This window comes from Tachyglossus aculeatus, chromosome 17 (assembly GCF_015852505.1).
Source record: "Tachyglossus aculeatus isolate mTacAcu1 chromosome 17, mTacAcu1.pri, whole genome shotgun sequence".
NCBI lineage: Eukaryota > Metazoa > Chordata > Mammalia > Monotremata > Tachyglossidae > Tachyglossus > Tachyglossus aculeatus.
Window position 1 is genome coordinate 52,360,701 of NC_052082.1, and position 27,809 is coordinate 52,388,509.

Below are 27,809 nucleotides of genomic sequence, written 5' to 3' on the forward strand. Positions count from 1 at the left end.
TGTGCAGAGCACTGTTCTAAGAGCTGGGGGGGGGGGATACAAGGTGACCAAGTTGTCCCACGGGGGGCTCACAGTCTTCATCCCCATTTTACAGATGAGGCAGCTGAGGCTCAGAGAAGAATAATAATGATAATGGCATTTATTAAGCGCTTACTATGTGCCAAGCACTGTTCTAAGCGCTGGGGAGGTGACAAGCTGATCAGGTTGTCCCACGGGGGGCTCACAGTCTTCATCCCCATTTTACAGATGAGGGAACTGAGGGTCAGAGAATAATAATAATAATAATGGCATTTATTAAGCGCTTACTATGTGCAGAGCACTGTTCTAAGCGCTGGGGGGGGGGATACAAGGTGACCAAGTTGTCCCACGTGGGGCTCACAGTCTTCATCCCCATTTTACAGATGAGGTAACTGAGGCTCAGAGAAGAATAATAATAATGATGGCATTTATTAAGCGCTTACTATGTGCAGAGCACTGTTCTAAGCGCTGGGGGGGGGGGATACAAGGTGACCAAGTTGTCCCACGGGGGGCTCACAGTCTTCGTCCCCGTTTTACAGATGAGGTAACAGGCTCAGAGAAGAATAAAAATGATAATGGCATTTATTAAGCGCTTACTATGTGCAGAGCACTGTTCTAAGCGCTGGGGAGGTGACAAGCTGATCAGGCTGTCCCACGTGGGGCTCACAGTCTTCATCCCCGTTTTACAGATGAGGGAACTGAGGCACAGAGAAGTTAAGTGACTTGCCCAAGGTCACACAGCGGACATGTAGCAGAGTCGGAATACGAACCCATGACCTCTGACTCCAAAGCCTGTGCTCTTTCCACTGAGCGGTGCTGCTTCACTTCAATCATATTTATTGAGCGCCTTACTAGACTGTGAGCCCGCTGTTGGGTAGGGACCGTCTCTGTCTGTTGCCAACCTGTCCTTCCCAAGCACCTAGTCCAGTGCTCTGCACACAGGAAGTGCTCCATAAGTATGACTGTACTTATCCAATCACTGGATTAATCAATCAATCAATCAATCGTATTTATTGAGCACTTACTATGTGCAGAGCACTGGACTAAGCGCTTGGGAAGTCCAAGTTGGCAACATCTAGAGACAGTCCCTACCCAACAGCGGGCTCACAGTCTAGAAGGGGGAGACAGACAACAAAACCAAACATACTAACAAAATAAAATAAATAGAGTAGATATGTACAGTCCCTAATCCAAGCACTGGACTAATCAATCAATCAATCATATTTATTGAGCGCTTACTGTGTGCAGAGCACTGGACTAAGCGCTTGGGAAGTACAAGTTGGCAACATGTAGAGACAGTCCCTACCCAACAGTGGGCTCACAGTCTAAAAGGGGGAGACAGAGAACAAAACCAAACATACTAACAAAATAAAATAAATAGAATAGATATGTACAGGTAAAATAAATAGAGTGATAAATATGTACAAACATATATACACATATATACAGGTGCTGTGGGGAAGGGAAGGAGGTAATATGGGAGGATGGAGAGGGGGACGATAATATAATAATATTGGCATTTATTAAGCACTTACTATGTGCAAAGCACTGTTCTCAGCGCTGGGGAGGTTACAAGGTGGTCAGGTTGTCCCACGGGGGGGCTCACAGTCTTAATCCCCATTTTCCGGATGAGGGAACTGAGGGACAGAGAATCAATCAATCAATCGTATTTACTGAGCGCTTACTGTGTGCAGAGCACTGGACTAAGCGCTTGGGAAGTCCAAGTTGGCAACATCTAGAGACGGCCCCTACCCAACAGCGGGCTCACAGTCTAGAAGGGGGAGACAGAGGACAAAACCAAACATATTAACAAAATAAAATAAATAGAATAGATATGTACAAGTAAAATAAATAGAGTAATAAATACGTACAAACATATATACATATATACAGGTGCTGTGGGGAAGGGAAGGAGGTAAGACGGGGGGATGGAGAGGGGGACGATAATATAATAATATTGGCATTTATTAAGCACTTACTATGTGCAAAGCACTGTTCTAAGCGCTGGGGAGGTTACAAGGTGGTCAGGTTGTCCCACGGAGGGGCTCACAGTCTTAATCCCCATTTTCCGGAAGAGGGAACTGAGGGACAGAGAAGTGAAGTGACTTGCCCAAAGTCACCCAGCTGACAAGGGGCAGAGTCAGGATTAGAACCCATGACCTCTGACTCCCAAGCCCGTTCTCTTTCCACTGAGCCACGCTGCTTCTGCCATTTATTTATTATATTTTACTTGTACAGATCTATTCTATTTATTTTATTTTGTTAATATGTTTGGTTTTGTTCTTTGTCTCCCCCTTCCAGACTGTGAGCCCGCTGTTGGGTAGGGACCGTCTCTATATGTTGCCAACTTGTACTTCCCAAGCGCTTAGTACAGTGCTCTGCACACAGTAAGCGCTCAATAAATACGATTGATTGATTGATAATGCCATTTATTAAGCGCTTATTATAATAATGCCATTCATTCATTCATTCAGTTGTGTTTATTAAGCGCTTACCGGGTGCAGAGCACTGGACTAAGCGCTTGGGAAGGACAGGTTGGCAACAGATAGAGACGGTCCCTACCCAACAGCGGGCTCACAATCTAGAAATTAAGCGCTTACTATGTGCAAAGCACTGTTCATCATCATTCATTCATTCAATCATATTTATTGAGCGCTTACTGTGTGCAGAGCACTGGACTAAGCGCTTGGGAAGGACAAGTTGGCAACAGATAGAGACGGTCCCTACCCAACAGTGGGCTCACAGTCTAGAAATTAAGCGCTTACTATGTGCAAAGCACTGTTCATCATCATCATTGCCAACTTGTACTTCCCAAGCGCTTAGTACAGTACTCTGCACACAGTAAGCGCTCAGCCCACTGTTGGGTAGGGACCGTCTCTATATGTTGCCAACTTGTACTTCCCAAGCGCTTAGTACAGTGCTCTGCACCCAGTAAGCGCTCAATAAATACGATTGAATGAATGAATGAAATACGATTGGATGAATGAATGACTAAGAGCGCTTAGGAGGCCTTCCCAGACTGAACCCCCTCCTTCCTCTCCCCATCCCCATCCCCCCCGCCTTACCTCCCTCCCCTCCCCACAGCACCTATATACATGTATATATTTTTGTACATATTTATTACTCTATTTTATTTGTACATATTTATTCTATTTATTTTATTTTGTTAGTAGGTTTGGTTTTGTTGTCTGTCTCCCCCTTCTAGACTGTGAGCCCGCTGTTGGGTAGGGACTGTCTCTATATGTTGCCAACTTGTACTTCCCAAGCGCTTAGTACAGTGCTCTGCACACAGTAAGTGCTCAATAAATACGATTGAATGAATGAATGAATGAATGAATGAATGAATCATTATCATCATGATGTGAGCCCCCCGTGGGACAACCTGATCACCTTGTAACCTCCCCAGCGCTTAGAACAGTGCTTTGCACATAGTAAGCGCTTAATAAATTCCATCATTATTATCATTATTATTATCATGCTGGTATTTGTTCATTCATTCATTCACTCAATCGTATTTATTGAGTGCTTACTGTGTGCAGAGCACTGTACTAAGTGCTTGGGAAGTACAAGTCGGCACCAGATAGAGACGGCCCCTACCCAACAGCGGGCTCACAGCCTAGAAGGGGGAGACAGACAACAAAACCAAACATTTGGACAGGTTGTCAAGTCATCAGAATAAACTTGTTAAGCGCTTCCTATGCGCCGAGCACTGTTCTAAGCGCTGGGGGAGATTCATTCAGTCATTCAATCGTATTTATTGAGTGCTTACTGTGGGCAGAGCACTGGACTAAGCACTTGGGAAGTACAAGTTGGCAACATAGACGGTCCCTACCCAACAGCGGGCTCACAGTCTAGAAGGGGGAGGCAGACAACAAAACCAAACATATTAACAAAATAAAATAAATAGAATAGAAATGTACAAGTAAATTAGAGTAACAAATCTGTACAAACATATATACATATATACACTCATTCATTCATTCAATCGTATTTATTGAGCGCTTAATGTGTGCAGAGCACTGTAATAAGCGCTTGCGAAGTACAAGTTGGCAACATAGAGAGATGGTCCCTACCCAACAGCAGGCTCACAGTCTAAAAGGGGGAGACAGACAACAAAACCAAACATATTAACAAAATAAAATAAATAGAATAAATATGTACAGGTAAATTAGAGTAACAAATCTGTACAAGCATATATACATATATACACTCATTCATTCATTCAATCATTTATTGAGCGCTTACTGTGTGCAGAGCACTGTACTAAGCACTTGGGAAGACAAGTTGGCAACATAGAGAGACGGTCCCTACCCAACAGCAGGCTCACAGTCTAGAAGGGGGAGAGAGACGACAAAACCAAACATATTAACCAAATAAAATAAATAGAATAAATATGTACAAGCAAATTAAATAGAGTAATAAATCTGTACAAACAAATATACATATATACAGGTGCTGTGGGGAGGGGAAGGAGGTAAGGCGGGGGGATGAGGAGGGGGAGAGGAAGGAGGAGGCTCAGTCTGGGAAGGCCTCCTGGAGGAGGTGAGCTCTCAGTAGGGCTTTGAAGGGAGGAAGAGAGTTAGCAGACAACAAAACCAAACATGTGGACAGGTGTCAAGTCATCAGAATAAATTTCTTAAGCGCTTACTATGCACCAAGCACTGTTCTAAGTGGGACAAAGTAATCAGGCTGTCCCACATGGGGCTCACAGTCTAACATCCCTATATGACAGATGAGGGAACTGAGGCCCAGAGAAGTCAAGTGGCTTGCCCAAGGTCGCATAGCAGACAAGCGGCAGAGGCAGGATCAGAACCCACATCCTCTGAATCCCAAGCCCGGGCTCTTTCCACTAAGCCACGCTGCTTCTCTAAGACAAAATAATAATAATAATAATAATGGCATTTATTAAGCGCTTACGGTGTGCAAAGCACTGTTCTAAGCGCTAGGGAGGTTACAAGGTGATCAGGTTGTCCCAGGGGGGCTCACAGTCTTCATCCCCATTTTACAGATGAGGTAACTGAGGCACAGAGAAGCGAAGTGACTTGCCCAAAGTCACACAGCCGACAAGTGGCGGGGCCGGGATTTGAACCCAAGACCTCTGACTCCACTGCTTCCCAAGACAGAAGAGAAGGTAGGAGAGAGGGAGAAGAGTGAGGAGGGGGATGGTATTTGTTAAGCGCTTACTATGTGCCAAGCACTGTTCTAAGCGCTGGGGGTGGGGGGGGAGGACGAGGAGCAGCGTGGCTCAGTGGCAAGAGCCCGGGCTTGGGAGTCAGAGGTCGTGGGTTCTCATCCCGGCTCCGCCGCTTATGATAATGATAATAATAATAATAACAATAATAATAATAATAATAGTGGTATTTGTTAAGCGCTTTCTATGTGCCAAGCACTGTTCTAAGCACTGGGGGGATACAAGGTGATCAGGTCATCCCACGGGGGGCTCACAATCTTCATCCCCATTTTACAGATGAGGGAACTGAGGCCCAGAGAGGTGAAGTGACTTGCCCAAAGTCACCCAGCTGACAAGTGGCAGAGCCGGCATTTGAACCCATGACCTCTGACTCCAAAGCCCGGGCTCTTTCCACTGAGCCACGCTGCTCCTCTAGCTGTGTGACTTTGGGCAAGTCACTTCACTTCTCTGGGCCTCAGTTTCCTCTTCTGGAAAATGGGGATGAAGACTGTGAGCCCCCCGTGGGACAACCTGATCACCTTGTATCTCCCCCAGTGCTTAGAACAGTGCTTGGCACATAGCGCTTAACAAATAATAATAACAATACAAGGTGATTAAGTTGTCCCACGTGGGGCTCACAGTCTTAATCCCCATTTTCCGGATGAGGGAACTGAGGCACAGAGAAGTGAAGTGACTTACCCAAAGTCACACAGCAGACAAGTGGCGGTGTCGGGATTAGAACCCATGACCTCTGACTCCAAAGCCCGGGCTCTTTCCAGTGAGCCATGCTGCTTCTCTACTAATGTACTAATGTAATGCTTCTCTACTAAGGTAATGAGGTTGTTCCACGTGGGGCTCACTGTCTCCATACCCATTTTACAGATGAGGTCACTGAGGCCTAGAGAAATAATAATAGTAATGATGGCATTTATTAAGCCCTTACTATGTGCCAGGCACTGTTCTAAGTGCCGGGGTGGATACAAGGTGATGAGGTTGTCCCACAGGGGGCTCACCGTCTTTATCCCCATTTTCCGGATGAGGTCACTGAGGCCTAGAGAAGTAATAATCAATAATAATGATGGCATTTATTAAGCCCTTACTGTGTGCCAGGCACTGTTCTAAGCGCCGGGGTGGATACAAGGTGATGAGGTTGTCCCACCGTCTTTATCCCCATTTTCCGGATGAGGTCACTGAGGCCTTGAGAAATAATAATCAATAATAATGATGGTATTTATTAAGCCCTTACTATGTGCCAGGCAACGTTCTAAGCGCCGGGGTGGATACAAGGTGATGAGGTTGTCCCACGTGGGGCTCACTGTCTCCACACCCATTTTACAGATGAGGTCACTGAGGCCTAGAGAAATAATAATCAATAATAATGATGGCATTTATTAAGCCCTTACTATCTGCCAGGCACTGTTCTAAGCGCTGAGGTGGATACAAGGTGATGAGATTGTCCCACGGGGGGCTCACCATCTTTATCCCCATTTTCCGGATAAGGGCACTGAGGCCCAGAGAAGTGAAGTGACTTGCCCCAAGTCACACAGCTGACAAGTGGCGGAGGCGGGATTAGAACCCAAGATCTGACTTCTAAACCAGGGCTCTTTCCACTGAGCCACGTCCTCCACTCCGGCCCCAAAGCGACAACCCCTAAACCGCAGACCCGCCCCTAGGGAAGTGCCTAAAGGCACATGAATGGAGCCAGTGTTCAGTACAGTCCCTCAGGCAGGCCTCTGTAAGGGTGGGGGGCAGCCACTGGGATGGAGGTTCATTCAATCAATCAATCAATCAATCAATCATATTTACTGAGCGCTTACTGTGTGCAGAGCACTGTACCATTCAATCATATTTATTGAGCACTTACTGTGTGCAGAGCACTGTACTAAGCGCTTGGGAAGTACAAGTCGACAACATTCATTCATTCAATCATATTTATTGAGCGCTTACTGTGTGCAGAGCACTGTACTAAACGCTTGGGAAGTACAAGTCGGCAACATCTAGAGATGGTCCCTACCCAACAGTGGGCTTACAATCTAGAAGGGGGAGACAGACAACAAAACAAAACATATTAACAAAATAAAATAAATTCATTCATTCAGTCATATTTATTGAGCGCTTACTGTGTGCACAGCACTGGACTAAGCGCTTGGGAAGTACAAGTCGGCAACATCTAGAGACGGTCCCTACCCAACAGCGGGCTCACAGTCTAGAAGGGGGAGACAGACAACAAAACAAAACATATTAACAAAATAAAATAAATTCATTCATTCAATCGTATTTATTGAGCGCTTACTGTGTGCAGAGCACCAGACTAAGCGCTTGGGAAGTACAAGGTGCGTCTGTGACATGATGCAGGAGAATAATAATCAATCAATCGTATTTATTGAGCGCTTACTGTGTGCAGAGCACTGTACTAAGCGCTTGGGAAGTACAAGTTGGCAACGTATAGAGACGGGCCCTACCCAACAGTGGGCTCACAGTCTAGAAGACAGAACAAAACAAAACATATTAACAAAATAAAATGAAGAGAATAAATGTGTACAAATAAAATAGAGTAATAATAATAATGGCATTTATTAAGCGCTAACTATGTGCAAAACACTGTTCTGAGCGCTGGGGAGGTTACAGGGTGATCAGGTTGTCCCACAGGGGGCTCAGAGTCTTCATCCCCATTTTACAGATGAGGTAACTGAGGCACGGAGAAGTGAAGTGACTTGCCCAAAGTCACCCAGCTGACAAGTGGCGGAGCTGGGATTTGAACCCATGACCTCTGACTCTAAAGCCCGGGCTCTTTCCACTGAGCCACGCTGCCCCGTTGGCTGGCAACCCCCGCCCCTGCAGCCTCCCACGGAGCGCTCAGTATAGTGTTCTGCACACAGTAAGCGCTCCGTAAATCAATCAATCAATCAGTCGTATTTATTGAGCGCTTACTGTGTGCAGAGCACTGGACTAAGCGCTTGGGAAGTCCAAGTTGGCAACATCTAGAGACAGTCCCTACCCAACAGTGGGCTCACAGTCTAGAAGGGGGAGACAGAGAACAAAACCAGACATACTAACAAAATAAAATAAACAGAATAGATATGTACAAGTAAAATAAATAAATAAATAGAGTAATAAATATGTACAAACATATATACATATATACAGGTGTCACTGATTGATTCGAGGTGGAGGGCGAGGAGAGGGTGTTAAGGTGCAGAGACTGTGAGCCCACTACTGGGTAGGGACTGTCTCTATATGTTACCAACTTGTACTTCCCAAGCGCTTAGTACAGTGCTCTGCACACAGTAAGCGCTCCGTAAATCAATCAATCAATCAGTCGTATTTATTGAGCGCTTACTGTGTGCAGAGCACTGGACTAAGCGCTTGGGAAGTCCAAGTTGGCAACATCTGGAGACAGTCCCTACCCAACAGTGGGCTCACAGTCTAAAAGGGGGAGACAGAGAACAAAACCAGACATACTAACAAAATAAAATAAAGAGAATAGATATGTACAAGCAAAATAAATAAATAAATAAATAGAGTAATAAATATGTACAAACATATATACATATATACAGGTGTCACTGATTGATTCGAGGTGGAGGGTGAGGAGAGGGTGTTAAGGTGCAGAGACTGTGAGCCCACTGTTGGGTAGGGACTGTCTCTATATGTTGCCAACTTGTACTTCCCAAGCGCTTAGTACAGTGCTCTGCACACAGTAAGTGCTCAATAAATAGGATTGATGATGATGACTCTCTTCCAGTCCTTCACCTCTTCCTTCTTCCTTTCTCCTTTTATGTTGCTACCGGTGGTGGCGTGAAAAAGATGTAGGGAGTTTAGCCTCGGGTGCAGAAATATCCCGGAATAGATCCGGCCCTGGGCCGGAAACCGCAGGCCATTTGCCCGACACCTTTATGGCATGCAAACCTAAAATCAATCAATCAATCGTATTTATTGAGGAGCGCTTACTGTGTGCAGAGCACTGGACTAAGCACTTGGGAAGTACAAGTTGGCAACACATAGAGACGGTCCCTACCCAACAGTGGGCTCACAGTCTAGAAGGGGGAGACAGAGAACAAAACAAAACATATTAATAAAATGAACACAATAGATATGTACAAATAAAATAGAGTAATAAATATGTACAAACATATATACATATACATATATCAATCAATCAATCAATCAATCGTATTTATTGAGCACTTACTGTGTGCAGAGCACTGGACTAAGCGCTTGGGAAGTACAAGTTGGCAACACATAGAGACGGGCCCTACCCAACAGTGGGCTCACAGTCTAGAAGGGGGAGACAGAGAACAAAACAAAACATATTTTAATATGTTTTATAAATACATTATAAATATAATATATTTAAATATATTATAAACATAATTTATATTATAAATATATAAAATAGCATATTTTAATAAAATAAAATAAATAGAATAGATATGTACAAGTAAAATAGAGTAATAAATAGATTGATAGAGTAATCAATCATTCAATCGTATTTATTGAGCGCTTACTGTGTGCAGAGCACTGGACTAAGCGCTTGGGAAGTCCAAGTTGGCAACATCTAGAGACGGTCCCTACCCGACAGTGGGATCACAGTCTAGAAGGGGGAGACAGACGACACAACAGAGCATACTAACAAAATAAAATAAATAGAATAGATATGTACAAGTAAAATAAATAAATAAATAGAGTAATAAATCTGTACAAACATATATACATATATACAGGTGCTGTGGGGAAGGGAAGGAGGTAGGATGTGGGGCAAGGAGAGGGGGATGAGGGGGAGAGGAAGGAAGGGGCTCAGTCTGGGAAGGCCTCCATATATATGATCACCTTGTAACCTCCCCAGCACTTAGGACAGTGCTTTGCACATAGTAAGCGCTTAATATGTGCCGTCATAAAATAAAAATTTCCTGCCCCGAGGGGGTGGGAAGAACAGGGATGTATTGGCAACCTCCCCCAGGGGCGGAGGGGAAAACAGGCCAGGTTTTTCCCGAGGTGCTCTTGTGGGACAGAAGGGGGGCCACAAAAGTTCACAGGAGCATTCATTCATTCATTCGTTCATTCGATCATATTTATTGAGCGCTTACTGTGTGCAGAGCACTGTACTAAGCGCTTGGGAAGGACAAGTTGGCAACATATAGAGATGGCCCCTACCCAACAGCGGGCTCACAGTCTAGAAGGGGGAGACAGACAACAAAACAAAACATATTAACAAAATAAAATAAATAAAATAAATATGTACAAGTAAAATAAATAAATAAATAGAGTAATAAATCTGTACATATATATTTATATACAGATGCTGTGGGGAGGGGAAGGAGGTAAAAGAAGGAGGGAAGGAGCAGGGAGAGTAGGAGGCGGTGGCTGGGGACACTTCCCTTTCCCCCCAAATCTTTCACCTCACTGGTCATGGGGGGAAAGGGGGAAAGAAGGGAGTTTAAGAAGGCAAGGGCTGGGGTGTGGCTGGAGCTGTAATAGCCACCCATGCACTTCGGCAGCCAATTCCCATTTGCCGTCCAGTAAAACCCCTTCTCTTTCTCCCTTTCCCTCCTTCGGCCCCCCACCCCAACTGTCAGGGCTTGAATCAATCAATCAATCAATCAATTGTATTTATTGAGCGCTTACTGTGTGCACAGCACTGTACTAAGCTCTTGGGAAGTACAAGTTGGCAACATATAGAGACAGTCCCTACCCAACAGTGGGCTCACAGTCTAAAAGGTGGAGAACAAAACCAAACATACTAACAAAATAAAATAAATAGAATAGGTATGTACAAGTAAAATAAATAAATAAATAGAGTAATAAATCTGTACAAACATATATACATATATACAGGTGCTGTGGGGAAGGGAAGGAGGTAAGATGGGGGGGATGGAGAGGGGGACGAGGGGGAGAGGAAGGAAGGGGCTCAATTGAATGACAATTTGGCCGGGGTCCGCCAGCCCCCTTACCCTAAGGAGGGTGTGTGGGGGTAGAAAAAGTTGGGGAAGGGAAGGAAGCAGTTCATTCATTCATTTAATCGTATTTTTTGAGGGCTTATAGTGTGCAGAGCACTGTACTAAGCGCTTGGGAGTACAAGCAGTTGCGAGCACAAAGCCTACCATTCTAGCTCTAAAAGCATCAGCCCTTCTAGTTCAAACAGTTTCAGTAGTGTTAGTGTTGCCTGGAGAGGGCAATCAGTCAGTCATCATCATCATCAATCGTATTTATTGAGCGCTTACTGTGTGCAGAGCACTGTACTAAGCGCTTGGGAAGTACAAATTGGCAACATATAGAGACAGTCCCTACCCAACAGTGGGCTCACAGTCTAAAAGGGGGAGACAAAACCAAACATACTAACAAAGTAAAATAAATAGAATAGATATGTACAAGTAAAATAAATAAATAAATAAATAGAGTAATAAATATGTACAAACATATATACATATACACAAGTGAGAAGCAGCGTGGCTCAGTGGAAAGAGCCCGGGTTTTGGAGTCAGAGGTCATGGGTTCAAATCCCAGCCCTGCCAATTGTCATCTGTGTGACTTTGGGCAAGTCACTTCACTTCTCTGGGCCTCAGTTCCCTCATCTGTAAAATGGGGACTAAGACTGTGAGCCCCACGTGGGACAACCTGATCACCTTGTACCCTCCCCAGCGCTTAGAACAGTGCTTTGCACATAGTAAGCGCTTAACAAATACCAAAATTATTATTATTATTATTATTACTTAACTTCTCCGAGCCTCAGTTACCTCATCTGTAAAATGGGGACTAAGACTGTGAGCCCCACGTGGGACAACCTGATCACCTCGTATTTCTCTCCCCACCCCAACCCATGCTTAGAGCAGTGCTTCGCACTTAACAAATGCCATCATTATTCTTAAAGAAATCATGGCTGTAAGGACGACAAAACCCACGGCCTTTACTACACGCCTCTAAAATATTTCAAGTCGCTTCCCCCAGAGGACCCCAGAGTCCAGCTCCCCTGAAGCACGCTGAGAAGCAGCGTGGCTCAGTGGAAAGAGCCCGGGCTCTGGAGTCAGAGGTCGTGGGTTCGAATCCCGTCTCTGCCAATTGTCGGCTGTGTGACTTTGGGCAAGTCACTTTACTTCTCTGTGCCTCAGCTACCTCATCTGTAAAATGGGGATTAAGACTGTGAGCCCCCTGTGGGACAACCTGATCACCTTGTAACCTCCCCAGTGCTTAGAACAGTGCTTTGCACATAGTAAGCGCTTAATAAATGCCATTATTATTATTATTATTATTAAAGCCCAGCAGACTCAGCACCTCTATCCCACAAACCCACCAAGTCTGTTGGTCTCTTCCTAGCCTTGAGCCAGCGTTCCTTACTTCTTTACTGCAGTACTGATGTGCCTTGGGTCAAGGTGACATCGCGTATAAAATGGAGACAGTAAAAGTTTTCTGATGCAGTTAACAGATTAAAACCTCTCCTACTATCAATACTGATATTAAGTGCTTACAGGTGTGCAGAGTGCTGTACTAAGCGCTTGGGAGAGTATACTACATCAGAGTTGGTAGACGTGTTCCCTGCCCATAAGGAGTTTACACCTTCTACCTCAACGCTGTCCTGAATTACAAGCCTGGAAGGTGATTTGAAGCAACTGCTCTTTACTTCATTCAGCAGCAGTGGGAAACCCAGACTTCCTGAAGTTTTTCTCACTCCCCAGACAAGTGAAGCTAAGGTATTACCAATTTATTAGCTTGACGGATTCAAGACATTCATGGCCCAAAAAGCAGTTACCTAGTCCTCCCCCTGGCCAAATGGCCCTTTTTTTTTTCCAAAGTATTTGGCTTTCATTTCACCAAGGTCCAGTGACGGTCAGAGTAATGTGAGTGATCAGTCATATTTTTTGAGGACTTACTGTGTGTAAAATGAGAAGCAGCGTGGCTCGATGGAAAGAGCACGGGCTTTGGAGTCAGAGGTCATGGGTTCAAATGTCGGCTCCGCCAATTGTCAGCTGTGGGACCCTGGGCAAGTCACTTAACTTCTCTGTGCCTCAGTTCCCTCATCTGTAAAATGGGGATTAAGACTGTGAGCCCCCCATGGGACAAGCTGATCACCTTGTAATCTCCCCAGTGCTTAGAACAGGGCTTTGCACATAGTAAGTGCTTAATAAATGCTATTATTATTATTATTATTATTATTATTATTATTATTACTAAGTGCCCCCTCTGCTCTCTCCTGGCTACTGATATTGCCTTGTAGAATTAGGACAGGCTACATAGCCAGCCCCTAACACAGCATAGTAGGTGGGGCAGCATTAAATTAGCCCCTAGACTAATTTTACCTGTTGCTTCTTAGCATCAACAGGCTTTACTGAGCACTTATTTTGTGCAGGGCACTGTCCTTAGTGTTTGAGATAATACAAAGAGGTAGAAACTGGCCTACAAAGAGCTTGCAATCTAACGAGGTTCATACAATAAACACAATGCTTACCATTTTGCAGACTGTCCTTTGCAAATGAAATCACTGAGCTTTCCTGAGACTGAAACATTAAACCACACAATGAAGGTTTTTGTCACTCTCAAGATTGGAGCTGAAATGCAGCTTTGTCAACAGTTTCCTCAAATCAATCAGCCTGCAGAAATGTTTCCTAGCCACATCCACCTGAGGGCCACTATCACACCAGGATACACAATTCAAAGAGTGTACCTGCAAGTTCGTGGCCCAACTTTAATGGGAATGAACAGAACCATGCATGGTGATAACTCCCTTTGCTATAAGTATCAGCAAATATTGGTAGAGAGCAATCCCAAACCCCTTCAAATCCTACAAGGGTTGAGTAGTTAATGCTGTTTTTCGGGCAGGACTTTTCAGTTCAAGACTGGTGCCCACTTGACACATTCATAAAGGTTACAGAAAAAGGTTTTCTGTGACTTCAGCCTATCAAAATAGTGCATCACAGATTCAGATAAAGGTGTGAACACAAGGGAAAGCTCGCCTGATGGTTCTTGAGCCTTTTAACGAGCTTGCTGAATTTTGTCTAACATTAAGGTGGCACAGAGCTCAAAAGATGAGTTTGGAATTGTACCCATTTAGAAGATAATTGTGGAGTAGTTCTTTTCCCTCGGTTTTGGAGATCCATTTGTCCTGTAAACATCTGGTAAACGAGAGAAATGGTCTTCTTTAGTTGCAAAGTGTTTGGCACTTGTAACGGATACCCACTATCTAGATCAGCGCTCTTCCTCCTGAGGTGCTAATTGTTATTATTGTCACTGTTGTATTTCTTAAGTGCTTACTATGTGCCAAGCACTGTTGTAAACATTGGGGTAGGTACAAGTTAATCAGGTCGGACACACAGTCCCTGTCCCACATAGGACTCACAGTCTAAGTGGGAAGGAAGACAGGTATTGAATCCCCATTTTACAATTGAAGAAACTAAGGCACAGAGAAGTTGTGACTTGCCCATGGTCACACAACAGGCAAGCGGCAGAGCTGGGATTGGGACCCAATCATTCCATCAGTTAATCACATGTATGTGTGTGCAGAGTACTGTACTGAGCCCCTGGGAGAGTATAATGGATAGGCCTGTATACCTGTATATGTGTATATATGTTTGTACATATTTATTACTCTATTTATTTATTTATTTATTTATTTTACTTGTACATATCTATTCTATTGATTTTATTTTGTTAGTATGTTTGGTTTTGTTCTCTGTCTCCCCTTTTTAGACTGTGAGCCCACTGTTGGGTAGGGACTGTCCCTATGTGTTGCCAACTTGTACTTCCCAAGCGCTTAGCCCAGTGCTCTGCACACAGTAAGCGCTCAATAAATATGATTGATTGATTGATAATGAAGGGGTTGTTGGCTGTTAAGTTTGCCATGGCCCCATACCTTTTAGTCCTTCATCCCCCCTTTCCCCCCCACTCCAAATGGAAAGCTGTCAGGGACACAGGTTGGGAATCAAGTTGAAAAATACTGACTTAACCAGGGTAGGACTTCTCTTCCAGGTCACTGCCTGGAGCTTCTGAGGATTGGTGATAAACTGCAAGTTGAAAAATACTGACTTAACCAGGGTAGGACTTCTCTTCTAGGTCACTGCCAGGAGCTTCTGAGGATTGGTGATCAACTGCATGACATCATTCGGAGGCAGGGCTCAGACAAGTCAGAGGTGCTTCTGACCCCCTTAGGCTTCCCCCACCAACCCCAACTCCTGGGAAAAGTGCAAAAACTGCCGCCCACCACCCAGACCACCACCATACAAATGCCTGAATTTCCTCTGGGGTTGCCCGACCTTGCTAAGCCAGTGAAGAGTCTTCAGAAAGTCTCTGTTTTCTAACTCTACGCTGTCTTCCTCTTTCCTTCCCTTCCAGACCTTTCCTGCTCACCCAGAGGGACCAGTAAATATAAGGCATTCCTGCCTTCCTGCAGAAGAGATGTGCTGCCTGTCTTGACGGGCCTTGCCCCGTCTTGGAACCAAATTGTGTTCAGTTTGAATTTGAAGGGTACTTCCTGAGCCTCTGGGGAATGACAGGAGCAGGTGGTGGGTTAAAGGCACCTCTTCGGAGTTGTAAAATGGGAGAGCATGCCAGCGCCCCAAACTTCGGTTGTTCAGCCGTCACCGAAGCTCACTTTGAGACAGCGTAGGGACAGCAAGCAAGGACATGCACTGTGGCTTTCCCAACAGTTTGGAGCCTGTGGGCAAATGGTGACTGTGCTTACCAAGATGATGGGAGCAGACCCAGCCCCAAGTCCAGGTAAGTCATTTGCGAATTTGGGAAAGGCTGAAAAACGCCACAACCGAAAGAGGGCCTTTGCTTTTAGGGAAGGGATTTGTTCCTTTCAGATTTCTGCTAATTGCACAATCCTGCTAATTGCACAATCTGGGGAGTTACTCCTGCTCTGCCCTTGTTTCAGGAAGAGAGATCCTTGATCAATCAATCAATCAATTGTATTTATTGAGCGCTTACTGTGTGCAGAGCACTGTACTAACTGCTTGGGAAGTACAAGTTGGCAACACATAGGGACAGTCCCTACCCAACAGTGGGCTCACAGTCTAGAAAGTGGGCTCACAGTCTAGATGAAAATGAGCTGCTGTTATCCATTTAAACTAGTTATAAAGCAGGGTTTACGAGATCTAAGCTATGAATATTTACAATATTATAATATTTACAATTTACAATAACTGCTATACCTATAAATACTTAAAATAGCTTAATACCTAAAGCTATAAATATGATTGATATTGTCTAAAGCTATAAATATGATTGATATTGTTTAGCCATTGGCTCAGATACATGAAAAATGCAGAAGACTTTTGTGGACCCCTTGCTCTCCTTAGTTTGCTCCTCTCCTCCCTCTGTGTACTTCAGTCTCCCTTATTTCCTCCACCTCCACAGACCTGCCTATCTTCAGGCTCGCTCCCTACTACCCCTGGCCCAGGGCTTTGCTCCCTGCCACAGTTTTTGGCCCTAAACTCATTTCCTGCCGCCTTCACAGCGCATCGTCCTCCCCACCTCCTCTCTGTGCAGCACGTGTCAGGGACAGAGCCTAGACTGTTGGCGTGTGAAACGGAACCACATGGTGCCCAGGGCATTTTAAGTTCCATTTTGATGTAGCTTTTATGTGTAATTGGGATTTGCCTTAAATGTTGGTATAATCATTAATATGGTATTTACTGAGGACTTACTATATGCCAAACCCTGTGCTATGTGCTGGGAAGAGATACAAGATAATCAGATCAGCACAATCTCTGCTCACCATCCGAAAGGTTGGGAGAGGAGTCGTCTTGACCCCATTTTACTGATGAGGAAATGGAGGCTCAGAGAAGCTAAGCATCTCCTCCAAGGTTACACAGCAGGCCATCGCCTGAGCCGGGACTAGAACCCAGAGGTTGGTGGCAAAGAGACTCAGTAGATTCCCCGACCTCTGAGCGTGGGTGTGTTACAGAAGAATCACTTTCTCAGGAGCTCAGGCCATCCTAGAGCATGTTCAACTCTTCACCACTATTATTATTTCATTGGTGCCCTTTCTAAAGCCTAGTGCTGGCTCTGCCACTTGTCTGCTGTGTGACCTTGGGCAAGTGACTCTACTTCTCTGGGCCTCAATTTCCTCATCTGTAAGACTGCGAGCCCCTGGTGGGACAGGGACCGTGTCCAACCCAATTTGCCTGTATCCACCCCAGGGCTTAGTACAGTGCCTGGCACATAGTAAGGTCTTAACAAATACTACAGTTATTATTATTATTAGTATTCGATGAGTCTGAGGGGATGCTGTTCACCCCCTTCATCTCCAGGATAGAGGGTCCCTCAGCAGGGGCAAGTGTGATTTTCCATTCGGAGAACAGGGATATTGGCTCTGCCCCTTTCCCAGGCGGCCCTGGTTCTCCAAAGCCTCGCCGGAGGCCCCATCCCCGTCTCCCGAGCCTGAGGGGGATTGATTCGTTCATTCATTCGTATTTATTAAGCGCTTACAGAGCACTGTACCAAGCGCTTGGAAAGTACAATTTGGCAACAGATAGGGACAATCCCTACCCAGCAATGGGCTCACAGTCTAGAAGGGGGGAGACAGACAACAGAACAAAACAAGTAGACAGACATCAATAGCATCAAAATAGATAAATAGGAGACATAGAACAAAACCAAACATACTAACAAAATAAAATAAATAGAATAGACATGTACAAGATAGAGTAATAAATATGTACAAACATATGTACAGGTGCTGTGGGGAAGGGAAGGAGGTAAGATGGGGGGGATGGAGAAGGGGACGAGGGGGAGAGGAAGGAAGGGGCTCAGTCTGGGAAGGCCTCCTGGAGGAGGTGAGCTCTCAGTAATAATAATAATAATGGCATTTATTAAGTGCTTACTATGTACAAAGCACTTGTTCTAAGCGCTGGGAAGGATACGCTTATAACAGTGCTTTGCACATAGTAAGCACTTAATAAATGCCATTATTATTATTGTACAAGTTGATCGGGTTGTCCCACGTGGGGCTCCCAGTCTTAATCCCTATTTTCCAGATGAGGGAACTGAGGCCCAGAGAAGTGAAGTGACTTGCCCAAAGTCACCCAGCTGACAATTGGTGGATTTGAACCCGTGACCTCTGACCCCAAAGCCCTGGCTCTTTCCCCTGAGCCACGCTGCTTCTCCATTCATTCCGAGAGACAACAGAACAAAACCAAACCAAACCAGTAGACTGGTGTCAATAGCATCAATATAAATAAATGCAATATAAATAAATGGGATTCTAGACAAAACCAGTAGACAGGTGTCAATAGCATCAGAAGAAGCAGCGTGGCTCAGTGGAAAAGAGCACGGGCTTTGGAGTCAGAGGTCATGGGTTCAAATCCTGCCTCCCGCACTTGTCAGCTGTGTGACTTTGGGCAAGTCACTTCACTTCTCTGGGCCTCAGTTCCCTCATCTGTAAAATGGGGATGAAGACTGTGAGCCCCACGTGGGACAACCTCACGTCCTCGTATCCCCCCAGCGCTTAGAACAGTGCTTGGCACATAGTAAGCACTTAACAAATGCCATCATTAGAGGAGCAGCGTGGCGCAGTGGAAAGAGCAAGGGCTTTGGAGCCAGAGGTCATGGGTTCGAATCCCCACTCCCCCACGTGTCTGCTGTGTGACCTTGGGCAAGTCACTTCACTTCTCTGGGCCTGAGTTCCCTCATCTGTAAAATGGGGATTAAGATTGTGAGCCCCACATGGGACAACCTCATCTCCTTGTGTTCCCCCCAGCGCTTAGAACAGTGCTTTGCACATAGTAAATGCTTAACAAATACCAACATTATTATTATTATTATTATTATTATTATTATTATTGTGGGATTCTAGGGTTTAAGGGGGAGCCAGTCCCCTGACGTTGGTTTGGCCGCCCGGCCTGGGCCTTGGGGTAGGCCCCGCCCCTCAGGGGGACGGGCTATCGGTCCTCCGCTATCCCAGAGTTCCGCGCTCCGGGCAGCCGGAAGTGCACGGTTGGCCCACAGGAGCGCGGGGGGCTGCCGGGGCGCGGGGGCTGCCGGGAGGAGAGGGTTGTCAGGGCGCGGGGGCTGCCGGGATACTGGGGGTGTGTGTGTCCAGCCGTCAGGGCAGGCACCATGGACGACGAAGAGCTGGAGTTCGTGGATGAGATGGACACCGTCCTGCAGTTCACCCCCGAGGTGCAGCTCGCCATCGAACAGGTGAGGGGCAGCGACAAGATCGCCCTCTCCATAACAACAACCATAGTGATGATGATGATCATCATCATCAATCGTATTTATTGAGCGCTTACTGTGTGCAGAGCACTGGTCTAAGGACAAATTGGCAACATCTAGAGACAGTCCCTACCCAACAGTGGGCTCACAGTCTAAATGATGGCATTTATTAAGCGCTTACCATGTGCAAGGCACTGTTCTAATTTATTACTCTATTTTACCTGTCCATATCTATTCTATTTATTTTATTTTGTTAGTGTGTTTGGTTTTGTTCTTTGTCTCCCCCTTTTAGACTGTGAGCCCACTGTTGGGTAGGGACTGTCTCTATGTGTTGCCAATTTGTACTTCCCGAGCGCTTAGTACAGTGCTCTGCACATAGTAAGCGCTCAATAAATACGATTGATTGATTGATTGACTGTCTATATGTTGCCAACTAGGACTTCCCAAGCGCTTAGTCCAGTGCTCTGCACACAGCCCTCAATGAATACGATTGATTGATTCTAGTAATAGTAATGATAGCATTTATTAAGCGCTTACTATGTGCAAAGCACTGTCCTAAGCGCTGGGGAGGTTACAGGGTGATCAGGTTGGCCCGCATGGGGCTCACAGTCTTAATCCCCGTTTTCCAGAGGAGGTAAACTGAGGCCCAGAGAAGTGACTTGCCCAAAGTCACCCAGCTGACAAGTGGCGGAGCCGGGATTTGAACCCATGACCACTGACTCCAAAGCCCGGGCTCTTTCCACTGAGCCACGGTGCTTCTAGTGGTGTTTATTAGGTGCTTACTATGTGCTGGGCACTGTCCTAAGCGCTGGGGTGGATACAAGCAAATCGGGGTTGGGCCCAGCCCCTGGCCTACGTGGGGCTCCCATTCATTCATTCATTCAATCAATCGTGTTTATTGAGCGCTTACTGTGTGCACAGCACCGTACTACTACTACTACTACTGCTAATAATAATGATGGGATTTGTTAAGTGCTTACTATGTGCCAAGCACTGTTCTAAGCGCTGGGGGGGATACAAGGTGATCAGGTTGTCCCACATGGGGCTCACAGACTTAATAATAATAATAATAATGTTGGTATTTGTTAAGCACTTACTATGTGCCAAGCACTGTTCTAAGCGCTGGGGGGATACAAGGTGATCAGGTTGTCCCACATGGGGCTTACAGTCTTAATAATAATAATAATGTTGGTATTTTTTAAGCACTTACTATGTGCCAAGCACTGTTCTAAGCGCTGGGGGGGATAGAAGGTGATCAGGTTGTCCCACATGGGGCTCACAGTCTTAATAATAATAATAATAATGTTGGTATTTGTTCAGCGCTTACTATGTGCAAAGCACTGCTCTAAGCGCTGGGGTAGGTACAAGGTAATCAAGTTGTCCCACGAGGGGCTCACAGTCTTCATCCCCATTTTACAGATGAGGGAACTGAGGCCCAGAGAAGCGAAGTGACTTGCCCAATGTCACACAGCTGACAAGTGTCGGAGCCGGGATTTGAACCCACGACCTCTGACTCCAAAGCCCGGGCTCTTTGCATTGAGCCACACTGCTTAATCCTCATTTTACAGATGAGGTAACTGAGGCTCAGAGAATCAATCAATCAATCGTATTTATTGAGCGCTTACTGTGTGCAGAGCACTGGACTAAGCGCTTGGGAAGTACAAGTCGGCAACACATAGAGACAGTCCCTACCCAACAGCGGGCTCACAGTCTAGAAGGGGGAGACAGAGAACAAAACCAAAGTGAAGTGACTAGCCCAGGGTCACACAGCAGACAGGTGGCGGAGCTGGGATTCGAACCCATGACCTCTGACTCCAAATAATAATAATAATAATGGTGGCATTTATTAAGTGCTTACTATGTGCAAAGCATTGTTCTAAGCACTGGGAAGGTTACAGGGTGATCAGGTTAATCCTCATTTTACAGATGAGGTAACTGAGGCACAGAGAAGTTAAGTGACTTGCCCAAAGTCACACAGCTGACCATTGGCGGAGCCGGGATTTGAACCCATGACCTCTGACTCCAAAGCCCCGGCTCTTTCCACAGAGCCACGCTGCTTCTCCCTAAGCGCTTGGGAAGTACAAGTTGGCAACAAACAGAGATGGTCCCTACCCAACAGCGGGCTCACAGTCTAGAAGGGGGAGGCAGACCACAAAACATATTAAAATAAAATAAATAGAATAAATATGTAATAATAATGATGGCGTTTATTAAGCGCTTACTATATGCAAAGCGCTGTTCTAGGTGTTGGGGAGGTTACAAGGTGATCAGGTTGTCCCACGGGGGGCTCACAGTCTTCATCCCCCTTTTACAGATGAGGTAACTGAGGCCCAAAGAAGTGAAGTGACTTGCCCAGAGTCACACAGCTGACAATTATGTGAGCGTGAGAAGCAGCGTGGCTCAGTGGAAATAGCCTGGGCTTTGGAGTCAGAGGTCGTGGGTTCAAATCCCGGCTCCACCGCCTGTCAGCTGTGTGACTTGGGGCAAGTCACTTAACTTCTCTGTGCCTCAGTTCCCACATCTGTAAAATGGGGATTGACTGTGAGCCCCTCGTGGGACAACCTGATCACCTTGTAACCTTCCCAGCGCTTAGAACAGTGCTTTGCACATAGTAAGTGCTTAATAAATGTTATTATTATTATTATTACTACTATTATTATTATTATTATTATGTGGCGGAGCCGGGATTTGAACCCATGACCTCTGACTCCAAAGCCCGGGCTGCTTTCCACTGAGCCACGCTGCTTCTCTTACAAATAAAATACATAAATAAATAGAGTATTAAATGCATTCAAACATATGTACAGGTGCTGTGGGGAGGGGAAGGATGTAAGGCAGGGAGATGGGGAGGGGAGAGGGGGGAGAGCAAGTAGGGGGCTCAGTCTGGGAAGGCCTCAGTCCTCTCAGATGAGGGTACTGAGGCCCAGTGAAGTGACTTGCCCAGGGTCACTCAGCAGGCAAGTGGTGGAGTCGGGATTAGAACCCATGACTTTCAGATTCCCTGGTCCGTGTTCTAGCCATTATGCCATGATGCTTCCGGGGAATGGCGGGGCTGGGGGCGAGGAGAGATAGAGAAGCAGCGTGGCTCAGTGGAAAGAGCCCGGGCTTGGGAGTCAGAGGTCGTGGGTTCTAATCCCAACTCATTCATTCATTCATTCATTCATTCAATCGTATTTATTGAGCGCTTACTGTATGCAGAGCACTGTACTAAGCGCTTGGGAAGTACAAGTTGGCAACATGTAGAGACGGTCCCACTTGTCAGCTGGGTGACTTTGGGCAAGTCACTTCACTGTGTCTCAGTTCCCTCATCTGTAAATTAGGAGTAATAATAATGATGGCATGTGTTGCCGACTTGTACTTCCCAAGTGCTTGGTACAGTGCTCTGTACACAGTAAGCGCTCAATAAATATGATTGATTGATTAAGCACGTACTATGTGCCAAGCAGTGTTCTAAGCGCAGGGGGGGATACAAGCTGATCAGTTTGTCCCATGTGGGGCTCACAGTCTTAATCCCCATTTTCCAGATGAGAGAACTGAGACCCAGAGAAGTGAAGTGACTTGACCAAGGTTACACAGCGGACATGTGGCAGGGTTGGGATTCGAACTCAGGACCTCTGACTCCCAAGCCCGGGCTCTTGCCGCTGAGCCACAGTGCTTCTCAAGGCTGTGAGCCCCACGTGGGACAACCTGATGACCTTGTATCTCCCCCAGCGCTTAGGACAGTGCTTGGCACATAGTAAGCACTTAACAAATACCATCATTATTTTAGACTGTGAGCCCACTGTTGGGTAGGGACTGTCTTTATATGTTGCCAATTTGTACTCCCCAAGCGCTTAGTACAGTGCTCTGCACACAGTAAGCGCTCAATAAATACGACTGATGATGATTATTATTATTATTTCCTCCGTGGGCGGGGTGGCAGTCGGGAGGCTGGAGTGTTGGACCCCGAGGGGAGGTCGAGGCAGGGCAGGGGGCAGGAAATCTGCGAGAGGAGGAGGAGGCGGCGCCGCCGCACCTGATCCTCAAGGGAGGGAGTCGGTGCTTGGGGGTGGCGTGCGAGGAACCGACATTTAATCAATCAATCTTATTAAGAACTTGGGAAAGTACAGTAGTGTTAGTAGACATGATATTCACCCAAAATCCACCCGGGAAGACAACACCTCAAAATAAAGTACAGCTAGGGGAGGACAGCAGGTAGCCCACTTGTCTGCTGTGTGACCTTGGGCCAGTCACGACTTTCTGTGCTTCAGTTACTTCATCTGTAAAATTGGGATTAAGACTGCGAGCCTTCCGCGAGTCAGGGACTATGCCTATACCATTTATTTCGTATCTACTGTAGCGTTTAGTGGAGTGCCTTGAACATAGTAAGTGCTTCACAAATGCCATTAAAAAGAAAAGGGGCTACATACATGAGTTACTAAATAATAATAATAATTGTGGTATTTGTGAAGCACTTACTATGTGCCAAGCACTGTATTAAACTGTGGGGTGGACACAAGATAATAATAATAATAATAATGATGGTATTTGTTAAATGCTAACTATGTGTGAAGCACTGTTCTAAGTGTTGGGAGACATTAAGGTATAATAGGGTTGGACACAGTCCCACATAGGACTCACAGTCTTAATCTTAATTTTACAGATGAGGTAATTGAGGCACAGAGAAATGAAGTGAGTTGCCCAAGGTCACGCAGCAGGCAAGTGGCGGAGCGGGGATTAGAACCCAGGTCCTTCTGACTCCCAGGGTCATCTCTTTCTACTAGGCCTTGCTGCTGCTTATGTAATAGAGTATGTAAGATATGACAAGTATTACAGGAGGAGGGTAGTGCTTAAGTCTTTATGTAGTATAAGAAGTGCTGAAGGGGCAGTTGGGGTAAGAAATAGTGCACGTGGGTTTACGAGGGGAAGAAAATACATAGGAGGGAGACCTCTGAGGCCCTTATTGCCACTGGTCAGGAGTTTCTGCTTGATGCAGAGAAATGAGCAATCGGGGGTTTGTGCGGGGAGTGAGCAGTAGCAGTAATAGTGCTTATTGAGCACCCGTTTGGTGCAGTGCACTGATCTAGGCACTTGGGAAGTACAAAATAAGAACGTGATACATTCACTGGGAGGTTACACTCTAATGGGGGAGACAAATGCAAAAATATTTATAACTAGAATGTTCAGAATAGAGTGCTGAGGATGGGTATGAGTAGTAAAAGTAACGGTATTAAGGGCTTACTATGTGCCAGGCACTGTACTAAGCATCGGGGGTAGATGCGAGCTAATCGGGTTGCACAAAGTCCCTGTCCCACTTACGCCTCCCCGTCTCAATTCCCATTTTGCAGTTGAGGTAACTGAGGCACCTAGAAGTTAAGATGATATGGCAGATAAGTGGTGGAGCCGGGATTAGAACCCGGGTCTTTTTGACTCCCAGGGACATGTTCTATTCACTAGGCCACAGGGATAAGTTCATGAGTACTAGATTTGGCTGCTGGGTTAATAAAATGGGGACCAAATTATGGCAAGCGAGGATGAATTCGAAGTGGCCAAAATTGTCCTGGCTCCTGAATTTCCACCAGCAGTGCACCTTAGCATGAATGCAGAATTGGAGGAAGGGAATTGTGGAGGTGATCCAGGGCTGATTTTGGTGGTGTGAGATTGACAGGAGAGGTAGGAGTTGAGTTGGGTGAAGAGGGTAGTGTTAATGGGGGTGGAGTTGCGTATCAAGAGTGGGAAGTTTGAATAGCGGGTCCTGGAGATTGGTGGTCTCTTTGGGGGAGAGAACAACTTTATGGGGTGGGGGTGTTCGGGAGTGAAGGCAGGTTAGGAGGTGGTCCAGTGGCTAGTAATACTCAGATTCAGTGGGTGGAGCAGGAGGTCTGTGGAGTTGAAAAATGAGAGGAAGCGCTTGGCTGGGCTGATAGAAGGACGTCGACGTGGATAGTGACATCCCCAAAGATCTGTGTATGGTGGAGAAAGAGAGGGAAGGTTAAGAAAGGTGGGAAAAATTGCCAAGAAAATTGGAGGTGGATTCTGGGGGTGCCACAGCTACAAATAACGGAAATGCGGGGCTAGAGAACTCAGCATTCAAAGGGAAAATTGGGGAGGGAGGGGACAGGGAAGGAGCCGGCAGACCCCTCCCCTCATCTTTGGGAGTTTAGGAGAATGGGAAAATGCAAGGCCCCCTCAGGAGGCAGTGGCTGGGGAGACATAGTCGGAAACGGAGGGCAGGGCCCTTGACTGAATGGCCCTGACTTCCTATCCCTGGGCGAGCGTAGCTTCCCAATAGTCTAACTTGTTGAGGTTTGCACTGAAAAGGCTTCTGGGGCCGGTGGTGGTGGTGGTGGTTCGGTGTTTTGGGAGCAGCCAGCGGCTGTGGGGGAAGCCTACGGAGAAGGAGAGGCTCCATTATTCATTCATTCATTCACTCAGTCGTATTTATTGAGCGCTTACTGTGTGCAGAGCACTGTACTAAGCGCTTGGGAAGTACAAGTCAGCAACATATCGAGACGGTCCCTACCCGACAGCGGGCTCACAGTGTAGAAGGGGGAGACAGACAGCGAAACAAAACATGTAGGACAGGTGTCAAGTCATCAGAACAAATAGAATTAAAGCTAAATGCACATCATTAACAAAATAAATAGAATAGTAAATATGTACAAGTAATATAAATAGCATAATAAATCTGTACAAACAGATACAGGTGCTGTGGGGTGGGGAAGGAGGTAGGGCGGGGGGTGGGGAGGAGGAGAGGAAAAAGGGGGCTCAGTCTGGGAAGGCTTCTTGGAGGAGGTGAGCTCTCAGTAGGGCTTGGAAGGGAGGAAGAGAGCTAGCTTGGCGGATGTGCGGAGGGTGGGCATTCCAGGGCAGGGGGAGGACGTGGGCCGGGGGTCGACGGCGGGACAGGCGAGAACGAGGTACAGTGAGGAGGTCAGCGGCAGAGGAGTGGAGGGTGCGGGCTGGGCTGGAGAAGGAGAGAAGGGAGGTGAGGTAGGAGGGGGCGAGGGGATGGACAGCCTTGAAGCATTAGGCTTTGGGATGAAGAGAATAAAAGGGCAGGGTACCCGGGTTCTGGTTGTTCCCTGGAGAAGGAGACCCGATGAGATTTGGTGGTTTTCCAGCACTTAGTACAGTGCCTGCACATAGTAAGCGCTTTACAAATACCATCACTATTATTATTATTATTCCCCAGGGGGAAGGGCTCAGTAAGGTTTGTGACACCGGAGCCAGTTGAGCCGAATGTGTATTTGAGTAGTAGAGCAGGGCAGCTGGCATTGCTGCCCTCTGGGTTGAACGGGAGATGGGGCATTCCACTCAGCCTTGCAGCGTACCCATCCATTGCCGGGCTGGGTGGATTGGCCGTCTCCTCTTCAGCTGCTCAGGTCCCCCATTTATTTGTTTAACATAAGAATGAAAACAGTCCATCCCATCCAGTATTCTGCCCTTGACAGTGGGACCGGAGGATGTTCGGAAAAAGTCACCCCACTTAGAGTCACTCTCATCGTTAACCTCGTACTCTCTAGTAACTCACTGGGAACACATCACTCGGGAATTTAGATAAATCCTTCATAACCATACCGATGTGTTCTGTTTTCACAACTTCCCGTGGTAGTATTCCCTAGATTTATTAGGTGTTGGGTGAAGCACTGTTCCCTCCGTTTGGCTTTGGACCTGTCATCTTAAAGCTTCACTTCACAGTGGGATTTTGGTGGAGTGCTGAGGAGGGATATAAATAAGTCCATAAGAACTAGACTTGGCTGATGGGCTTATAAAAAGAGGACTGAAGAACGGGAAGCAAGGATGAATTTGAAGTGGGCAAAGTTGGCCTGGTGCCTGGATTTCCATCACCAGAATTGGAGGATGGGAAGTGTGGAGGTGATCCAGGGATGGGTTTGGAGTGCTTACCAATTTTACTCCTTCAGCCTCCAGCTTTTTCCAGCCTGAAGAGACCTAATATTTTGAGTCTCTTCTTATATGGACCATTCCTTGCGCCATTCTCGGATCATTTTAGTTGCCCTCCCTACACACTTTCTAGTCGTTATCATACGCTATTCCAGTTGTGGATCTTTGATGCATTTAAAGAGTGGTAAAACCATACTTTTTGTGAGCTGAATGGAAAGCTTGACTAATCAGGTGGCGATGGTTGCGGCGGGCATCCAGTTCTGCCAAGAGATGAAGGACTTGACAGCCATAGCTGAATCAGTTTGTTTTACATTTAAGAGGGAATGGAGTTGTCGAGGGAAGGTTTGATAGTTTACAGGTGCTTCACTCCTGTAGTTTTTTATTTCAGTCTAAGAAGAATCCACTAATTTTGTTTTCAAGTTATTGCAGCTGTACGTCCTAGTGTGCGCCTTAAGACAGGAGAACCTTAAAGGTCTTGCCTTTAGGGCATGTTGACCTGGCTGGGAGAAAATTGGTCAGCAAATTTGCCAATTTGTACTTCCCCAGCGCTTAGTACAGTGCTGTGCACACAGTAAGCGCTCAATAAATA

The 27,809-nt window shown here is 46.2% G+C and overlaps 1 protein-coding gene across 1 annotated transcript in view; it reads left to right on the top strand.

Moving 5' to 3' along the window:
* Positions 1-19,210: 19,210 nt before the first annotated feature.
* The window catches only part of VPS53 (VPS53 subunit of GARP complex), a 120,084-nt gene continuing 111,485 nt past the window's right edge, over positions 19,211-27,809 (top strand). Inside the window, exon 1 of the mRNA XM_038759042.1 lies at positions 19,211-19,321. Within this exon, the coding sequence (XP_038614970.1) occupies positions 19,238-19,321 (84 nt within the window). The 5' untranslated portion in view covers positions 19,211-19,237. The remainder of the gene's footprint in view (positions 19,322-27,809) is intronic.